The sequence below is a fragment of the Piliocolobus tephrosceles genome, chromosome 13 (genome assembly GCF_002776525.5).
Source record: "Piliocolobus tephrosceles isolate RC106 chromosome 13, ASM277652v3, whole genome shotgun sequence".
Classification (NCBI taxonomy): Eukaryota; Metazoa; Chordata; class Mammalia; order Primates; family Cercopithecidae; genus Piliocolobus; species Piliocolobus tephrosceles.
Window position 1 is genome coordinate 1365315 of NC_045446.1, and position 9740 is coordinate 1375054.

Here is a 9740-nt window from a genome sequence, read left to right on the forward strand (position 1 = left end):
GGAGCCGCAGCCCCCACAGCCGGAGCCACAGCCCCCACAGCCGGAGCCACAGCCTCCAGAGCAGCCACAGCAGCCCATGGTTCTGGTGGATTGAGGGTGGAGCAGGCAGAGGAGCAGGTGAGAGGGAGGTGCAGGTGTGGAGCTCCCTGAGCCTGGGCTCTTTATATCCCTGCCCAGGGTCACGTGTGAGGCTGGACACACAGTCACTTCCTGGTTCCTGTTTGTGCCATTTTTAGGGCCCCTTTTTCTTGTTTCCTCTAGAAATCCACCCCTTGGTGTATGGGCTGCTCAGCGGGCCACAGCTCTCTTGCTGAATCTGTGTCCAGACTTAAGGGAGGCCCCCAGCAGTCTAGCCTCTCCCTGTTGTCTCCAGAGTCACATTGGATTTACAAAAGCATCTATTTTAGGCCGGGCGTGGTGGCTCACACCTGTAATCTCAGCACTTTGAGAGGCCTAGGCAGGTAGATCACTTGAGGTCAGGGGTTGGAGAACAGCCTGGCCAAAATGGTGAAATCTCATGTCTACTAAAAACACACAAATTAACGGGGTGTGGTGGCTCACATCTGTAATCCCAGCACTTTGGGAAGCCGAGGCAGGCAGATCACTTGAGGTCAGGAGTTCGAGACCAGCCTGCCCAACATGGCAAAACCCCATCTCTACTAAAAATACAAAAATTAACCAGGCGTAGTGGTGCATGCTTGTAACTCCAGCTACTTGGGAGGCTGAGGCAGGAGAATCGCTTGAACCCAGGAGGTGAGGTTGCAGTGAGCAGAGATCACACCACTGCACTTTAGCCTGGACAACAGAGCGGGACTCTGTCTCAAAAAAAAAAAAAAAAAAAAAAGTCATCTATTTTAGTTGAACAGATGGTATAAACAGTAATGTATTTAAAAAATGTAAGAATAAACCCACTCAACTTGGGAAAAATGGCATAAATAAATGAAGTCTTTGTTCATCCATCTCTCCATATTATTTCTGTCCCATCCTAATTTCTTGAATTTGGAATTTACCACTCTCATGAAGGTCCTCACACTCCAATATGTATGTTCCTTTAAAAATGTTTTGTGGCCAGGCGCGGTGGCTCACGCCTGTAATTTCAGCACTTTGGGAGGCTGAGGTGGGCGGATCAATTGAGGCCAGGAGTTCGAGACCAGCCTCACCAACGTGGTGAAATCTCATCTTTACTAAAAATACAAAAATTAGCCAGGCATGGTGGCATGTGCCTGTAATCCCAGCTATTTGGGAGGCTGAGGCAGGATTATCGCTTGAACCTGGGAGGCAGTGGTTGCAGTGAGCTGAGATCGCACCATTGCACTCCAGCCTGGGCGACAGACCAAGACAATATCTCACAAAAAAAAAAAAAAAAAAGTTTTACATGCTGAAAACTTTTGTAATGAGTATTATACTGTATTTCTCTTTCTGTAAATTGTTTTTGAAAAAAATAGGTGTTAGGCTGAAGAGATTTTCTGTAGGGGATACATATGGTTCTAGTTTGTTTTCTCTGATCTCCAAATATACATTTACTTACCTATTTACTTGTTGATGGACATTTTGTTTCCTTTTTGTTGCTATTTCAAGCAAACTGCAACTTTCTTGCCCAAAGCGCCTCCTGCAGGTGTGGGTGCCTGAAAGTCAGAAGGTTCCTGTGACCAACCTGTCCTCCCAAGGGGTCCTCCCAGCCAGGTGCTGTCCAACCAGCATTGCCAGAGAGCTCCTGTTTCCCGGCACCCCCACCCAAACTTGCAACTGTCAACTTACACCCTTAATGTGGGTGTGTCACTGTGGTTAATCCTCCCTCTTCCTGGTTACTACCGATGCCGTCCCTCTTTCCATATGGTCACCCGGTGTTAGAGTCTCGTTATTTCATGTCCTTGGCCCACTTTACAAAATTGAGATAGTTGTTATTATCATTATTATTAAATTTTGAGATGGAGAGTTTTGCTCTGTCTCCCAGGCTGTAGTGCTGTGGTGTGATTTTGGCTCACTGCAACCTCCGCCTTTCAGGCTTAAGCAATTCTTCTGCCTCAGCCTCCCAAGTAGCTGGTATTATGGGCATGTGCTGCCACGCCCAGCTAATTTTTATATTTTTAGTAGAGACGAGGTTTCACCATGTTGGCCAGGATGGTCTCAAACTCCTGGCCTCAGTTGATCCACCTGGCTCGGCCTCCCAAAGTGCTGGGATTACAGGTGAGAGCCACTGCGCCTGGCCTTCTGTTTCTTCTTAACATAGATGTCATTTATTCTAAGTTTTTCAAATGTATTGGGATGTGCTTTTCATAGTTGCCTCTGTCTTTGGAGATGGGATCTTTGTTATGTTGTCCAGGCTGGGGTGCAGTGGCCATTCACAGGCAGCATCATAGGTCACTGCAGTCTTGAACTCACTTCTAGCCTCAAGCGGTCCTCGGCCTCTGAAGTAGCTGGGACTACTACAAATTAACACATTTGACTACTACAAATCCCTACCGTGTGCCACCACGCCCGGCTTAGTAGTCTGTTTGTTATTTTTAATAGCTGCTACATTTGTCATTATTTGCTTTCTTTTCTTTTCTTTCTTTCTTTTTTTTTGACAGAGTCTCACTCTGTCACCCAGGCTGGAGTATAGTGATGTGATCTTGGCTCACTGCAACCTCTGCCTCCTGGGTTCAAGCGATTCTCCTGCCTCAGCCTCCCAAGTAGCTGGGATTATAGGCACCTGATACCTTGCCTGGCTAATTTTTGTATTTTTAGTAGAGACAGAGTTTTGCCATGTTGGTCAGGCTGGTCTCGAACTCCTGACCTCAGGTGATCCACCTACCTTGGCCTCCCAAAGTGCTGGGATTACAGGCATGAGCCACTGTGCCCAGCCTATTTGCCATTTTTCTTTTCTTTTTTTTTTTTTTTTTTGAGACGGAGTCTCGCTCTGTCGCCCAGGCTGGAGTGCAGTGGCCCGATCTCAGCTCACTGCAAGCTCCGCCCCCCGGGTTTATGCCATTCTCCTGCCTCAGCCTCCCGAGTGGCTGGGACTACAGGCGCTCGCCACCTCGCCCGGCTAGTTATTTGTATTTTTAGTAGAGACGGGGTTTCACCGTGTTAGCCAGGATGGTCTCGATCTCCTGACCTCGTAATTCGCCCGTCTCGGCCTCCCAAAGTGCTGAGATTACAGGCTTGAGCCACCGCGCCCGGCCCTATTTGCCATTTTTCATCCCTGCTTCATGTTATACATACTCGTTCTCCTGCCCAACCCTTTTTTTTTCTCATCAGTTTTGCTAAATATTGTTGATTTTTTTGTCTTTTAAAAGACCAGCTTTTGGTATTGTTGATTCTCTTTGTTGTATATGTTAAACATTTTTATTTAGTTCTGCTCATATCTTTATTTTCTCCATTGCTCTTTTTGTACTTTCTCAACACTGTGGGTGTCGGGGTGTGTGACTGTCTGCTGGACGTGGGGTCAGGCCAGGAGGCGTGGGATGGGGAGTCGCTGCCATCCGGGCTTTCTGTCTCTCCCTCCTTGCTTCCCTCCCTCCCTTTTCTGCAGTCATTTTCATCCAGCTCCTTTCAGTCTTTCTTCACGCTTTCAGGTGAGGGCTGTGTCTTGTGACTACTGTGGAGCTGCTTTAAAAGCTCCCATATTTTGGAGCCTCTGTCCTTTTCCTGATGCGCTAAGCCCCTGGGGTTTGCTGTGATTTCTGACATATGTGGGCTGCTCCCCGCCACCCTTTGCATTTCACCGTCTTGTGGTAGAGATTCCTTCCTCTCTTAGATGGAGTTATTAAGCTTCTGTTTTTGTTTTTGTTCTGTTTTGCTTTGACTGACTTAGAAGTGATATACTGTAGTCCCATTTTAAGCAGCAACCTTATACATTTCATGTGTCTTTTTTTTTTTTTTTTTTGAGACGGAGTCTTGCTCTGCCGCCCAGGCTGGAGTGCAGTGGCCGATCTCAGCTCACTGCAAGCTCCGCCTCTTGGGTTCACACCATTCTCCTGTCTCAGCCTCCCGAGTAGCTGGGACTACAGGCGCCCGCCTCGTCGCCCGGCTAGTTTTTTGTATTTTCTATTAGAGACGGGGTTTCACCGTATTAGCCAGGATGGTCTCGATCTCCTGACCTCGTGATCCGCCCGTCTCGGCCTCCCAAAGTGCTGGGATTACAGGCTTGAGCTACCGCGCCCAGCCTCATGTGTCTTTTTAAACAAAGCATTGCCTACACGTGATGGCCCTCTCTTCCTCCTCTGCTGAGAGTCGTGCAGGGAGCTGGGGATGGCTTCTTCCCCCGCCCAGCTCCTCCGACAGCTGTGGGCGTTTCTCCAGCTTCTTAGCTCCTCCCACGTTGCTCATCATTGTTTATTTACAGTCAGTGTTTGTGTAAACTCGCCAGGCAGCCACCATCAACTCTAGGCATGGTTCTTGCTTACACCATTCTTCTTCCTTCCGGGCTCAGTTTCCTTCTTCTGGAAAACATCCTCTGGAAGTTTCCTCTCAAGCATTCATCAGTGGACAGCCTGCAGTTTCACATGGAGGTGGCCTGTTTCCTGCTGCTAGGCTCGAGCCGTCCTCTGTCCTCAGCCTCCCCAGTAGCTGGGACCACAAAAGCACCACGCTCAGCTAATTTTAATTTCTTTTTCTTTTTTTTTTTTTTTTTGGAGACAGAGTCTCGCTCTATCGCCCAGGCTGGAGTGCAGTGGCCGGATCTCAGCTCACTGCAAGCTCTGCCTCCTGGGTTTACGCCATTCTCCTGCCTCAGCCTCCCGAGTAGCTGGGACTACAGATGCCCGCCACCTCGCCTAGCTAGTTTTTTTGTATTTTTTAGTAGAGACGGGGTTTCACCGTGTTAGCCAGGATGGTCTCGATCTCCTGACCTCGTGATCCACCCGTCTCGGCCTCCCAAAGTGTGGGATTACAGGCTTGAGCCGCTGCGCCCAGCCAGCTAATTTTAATTTCTGTGTAGAGATGGGGTCTCTCTAAGTTGCCCAGGCTAGTCTTGAGTTCCTGGGCTCAAGCAACCCTCCCACCTTGGCCTCCCAAAGTGCTGGGATTACAGGCGTGAGCCACTACTCCTGGCCTGCCCTCGCTTTTGAATAATGCTTTGGTTGGGCACAAAATTCCTCAGTGCTTGAAAGACGTCACCGGCAACTGTTTCGTCTGTTGCTGCCATCAGTTTCTCTGCCCCTCCTCTGGAGTCCCCAACCTTCTGAGTCTGCTGTGGAAGCTAGAGCTGCCTGGCCTTCCGTGTCCGCTGTGGAAGCTGGAGTCCCCGGCCTTCCGTGTCCGCTGTGGAAGCTGGAGTCCCCGACCTTCCGTGTCCGCTGTGGAAGCTGGAGTCCCCGACCTTCCATGTCCCCATGTGCCTTTTATTTATTTAGTTTTTATTTTTTGTGATGGAGCCTTGTTCTGTTGCTCAGGCTGGAGTGCAGTGGTGAGACCTCGGCTCACTGCAACCTCCGCCTCCCAGGGTCAAGCGATTCTTCTACCTCAGCCTCTCGAGTAGCTGGGATTACAGGCACCCACCACCATGCCTGGCTAAGTTTTTTGCATTTTTAGTAGAGAAAGGGTTTCACCGTGCTGGAGGGTGGTTTCAAACTCCTGATCTCATGATCTACCCGCCTCGGCTGCCCAAAGTGCTGGGATTACAGGCCTGAGCCTCCGCTCCCAGCCCCCACGTATCTTTTTTTAAAAACAGTTTTATTGAGATAAAATGCACATATCATACAGTTTGCCCATTTAAAAGTCCACAATCTGGCCGGGCACAGTGGCTCACACCTGTAATCCCAGCACTTTGGGAGGCTGAGGTGGGCGGATCACCTGAGACCAGGAGTTCGAGACCAGCCTGGCCAATATGGTGAAACCCTGTCTCTACTAAAAATACAAAAATTAGCTGGGTGTGGTGGCGCATGCCTGTAATCCCAGCTACTTGGGAGGCTGAGGCAGGAGAATGGCTTGAACTTGGGAGGTGGAGGTTGCAGTGAGCTGAGATCTCGCCACTGTACTCCAACCTGCGCAACAGAGTGAGACTCCATCTCAAAAAAATAAATAAATAAAAGAAGACCTGGATAAGTGGAGAAACATATCATGTTCATGGATGGAAAGTCTTAATATTAGCCAGGTGTGGTGGCGTATGCCTGTAATCCCAGTTACTCGGGAGGCTGAGGCAGGAGAATTGCTTGAACCCGGGAGGTGGAGGTTTGCAGTGAGCTGAGATCACGCCATTGCACTCCAGCCTGGGCAACAAGATTGAAACTCCCTCTCAAAGAAAAGAAAAAAAAAAAAAAAGAGATGATTGATCGACTGGGAGAAGATATTTGCCATTTGCCATGTTTATTTTATTTTATTTTTTTGAGACGGAGTCTTGCTGTGTCACCCAGGCTGGAGTGCAGTGGCCGGATCTCAGCTCACGGCAAGCTCCGCCTCCCGGGTTTACGCCATTCTCCTGCCTCAGCCTCCGGAGTAGCTGGGACTACAGGCGCCGCCACCTCGCCCGGCTAGTTTTTTGTATTTTTTAGTAGAGACGGGGTTTCACCGTGTTAGCCAGGATGGTCTCGATCTCCTGACCTCGTGATCCGCCCGTCTCGGCCTCCCAAAGTGCTGGGATTACAGGCTTGAGCCACCGGCCGACCTTATTTTTAATCAGAGTTAAGCAATGAAAACAAGACGCCACTCATTTTTGAAGAGAATGAAAACCCCTGCAGTCTTACTGAAGAATAGTGCGCGGTATGTGATTTGTTTTTTCTAAGACCACCAGAGAGGGCACAAAAGAACCAGCGAGTAGGCAAGGGTAACAGCAAAACTGCAAGTTTATTTTGGTCACCTAAGGTGTGGGGGAGAAGTCTGTCCGCCTCCGGCGAAGGAGGCCGGCAGAGTCCCCCATGGGGCTCTCCACAGACTTCCCACAGTCCCGACATCCCCACAGGAGTGGGGCTGTGAGAAGGCCGCGTGGGACCCTGGCCAAGAGTGGCTTTTCTAGGAGTGGGAGGGCAATAGGCGGGGCGCGGGCGTGTCCGGGGCCTTCCGCAGGTGCGACCAGGTAAATCTCGGTCTCTTCTGATTGACGTCACCTGGCGCATGCCCAGTTGGTCTGCACCCTCCCAGGCGCCGGCTGCATTTTCGCGCGGGCGGAAGAGTTGGGGGTGGGGGACATGAAGAACCCGGAAGTGCACCATCTTGCCTCCGTTCGTCCAAACAGTATGTAGTGAGAGGAGTGAGCAGCAATGGCTTACCTGCGGCATACAGCAGGAGTCATTATGTGACTTCTGCTTTTCAAGTACATACAGTGTAATGGGGTCCATCCATCACACAAGTATACTAGCTCTGTACACAGCCTTGAGGAGGAGCAATCTTTTTGGTTGTTGTAATTGCATTTTTTTTTTTTTTTTTTTTTTGGTATGGCCTTTTGACTCTGGGAAGCACATTCATTCTATGGCTATTGACTTTTTGGATCATGAAAGCATCATTGCTTACTGAAGAAGAAGATGTAGATATGGCACTGGCTCAATGCTTCAGTCGCCTTCTTTCCAAAGCAGATGCTTCTCAAGAAATCTGGGGCTGGGCGCGGTGGCTCACGCCTGTAATCCCAGCACTTTGGGAGGCCTAGGCAGGCGGATCACGAAGTCAGGACATCGAGACCATCCTGGCTAACACAGTGAAAACCCGTCTCTACTAAAAATACAAAAAATTAGCCGGGCGTGGTGGCGGGCGCCTGTAGTCCCAGCTTCTCAGGAGGCTGAGGCAGAAGAATGGCGTGAACCCGGGAGGCAGAGCTTGCAGTGAGCTGAGACCGCACCACTGCACTCCAGCCTGGGTGACAGAGCGAGACTCTGTCTCAAAAAAGAAAAAAAAAAAAAAAAAAATCTGTTCTCCCAGACTCCCTGTTTCAGCATCCCACTCATCGATCATCGAAAACTCGTTCACTAGGTTCACCACTCCTGGGTGTTACACTGAGGAACAAGAATATTCATCACGGGGGATTCTGTAGCAGCAAAGAGCTCAAAAAAGGGTGATGGATGTGGGAAACAGGGGGCAGGAATCTAGTGGAACACACTTCAGTGGCCAGAAATAATGCATTGTGTTTTCATGTGGCAAAACATGCCTAGGCCGGGCGCGGTGGCTCAAGCCTGTAATCCCAGCACTTTGGGAGGCCGAGACGGGCGGATCACGAGGTCAGGAGATCGAGACCATCCTGGCTAACATGGTGAAACCCCGTCTCTACTAAAAATACAAAAAACTAGCCGGGCGAGGTGGCGGGCGCCTGTAGTCCCAGCTACTCCGGAGGCTGAGGCAGGAGAATGGCGTAAACCCGGGAGGCGGAGCTTGCAGTGAGCTGAGATCTGGCCACTGCACTCCAACTCGGGCAACAGAGCAAGACTCCGTCTCAAAAAAAAAAAAAAAAAAAAAAAAAAAAACAAAACATGCCAAAAGCACCAGATTTGCTTAAAGGGCGAGAAACAGAACAGAATTTATAACCATCGTGAGTGTAGATAACATACACAAGGCTGGACGCAGTGGCTCACGTCTGTAATCCCAGCACTTTGGGAGGGCCAGGCAGGTGGATTACTTGAGTCCAGGAGTTCGAGACCAGCCTGGGCAACATGGTGAAACTCTATCTCTACAAAAAATACAAAAATTAGGCGGGTGTGGAGTGTGCGACTCTAGTCCCAGCTACCTGGGAGGCTGAGGCAGGAGGATCGTTTGAGCCCGGGATGTGGAGGTTGCAGTGAGCTGAGATCGCACCATTGCACTCTAGCTCCAGCTTGAGTGACAGAGCGAGACCTGTCTCAAAACCAAAACCAAAAACATACACATTGAAAAATGTTACGTATTTGTCATGACTATATGCAAATGTATGTAAATAACGTATGGAAGATGAATTGGAGAGTTACCTGCAAGGACAGATGCCTACGGGTGGAGAGGGTGATGATGGGATAATGATGGAGAAAAAAGTTAAAACAACATCTATATAGGATTCATTAGCTCAGGATTGTGATCTAGAAGATTCTCAGCACATATATGATGCATAAATATGTGTATATATATATATATTTTCAGATGGAGTCTCGCTCTTGTTGCTCAGGCTGGAGTGCAGTGGCACAATCTTGGCTCACCGCAACCTCTGCCTTCTGGGTTCAAGCGATTCTTCTGCCTCAGCCTCCTAAGTAGCTGGGATTACAGGCACACCTCACCATGCCCAGCTATTTCTTTTGTTATTTTTAGTAGAGACAGGATTTCACCATGTTGGTCAGGCTGGTCTCAACTCCTGACCTCAGGTGATCTGCCCGCCTTGGCCTCCCAAAGTGCTGGGATTACAGGCGTGAGCCACCGCACCCAGCCAGGTCTTTGTTTTTATTTTGCCTACTATTAGTATAGCTTTCTTTGCATGTTACGTCTTTTTCTAACCCCCCCCCCTTTTTTTTACGTTTTTGAATCCTTATGTTTTAGATGCAATATTTGACTTTACATATAGTTATACTTTTTTTTTTTTTTTTTTTTATTGAGATGGAGTCTTGTTCTGTCACCCAGGCTGGAGTGCAGTGGTGCTATCTCAGCTCACTGCAAGCTCTGCCTCCCGGGTTCACACCATTCTCCTGCCGCAGCCTCCTGAGTAGCTGGGACTATAGGTGCCCGCCACTATGCCCGGCTAATTTTTTTGTATTTTAGTAGAGACGGGTTTCACCATGTTGGCCAGGATTGTATCGATCTCCTGACCTCGTGATCTGCCCGCCTTGGCCTCCCAAAGTGCTGGGATTACAGGCGTGAGCCACCACGCCTGGCCAGTT

General features: G+C 49.3%; 1 protein-coding gene across 1 annotated transcript in view; it reads left to right on the forward strand.

The window, feature by feature from the left end:
- Nucleotides 1-414, forward strand: part of LOC111520607 (uncharacterized protein C2orf16-like) — a 15090-nt gene extending 14676 nt beyond the window's left edge. Inside the window, 1 exon segment of the mRNA XM_031936697.1 lies at nucleotides 1-414. This exon segment is cut by the window's left edge and continues 393 nt beyond it. Coding sequence (XP_031792557.1) covers nucleotides 1-236 — 236 coding nt within the window. The 3' untranslated portion in view covers nucleotides 237-414.
- The last annotated feature ends 9326 nt before the right edge of the window (nucleotides 415-9740 follow it).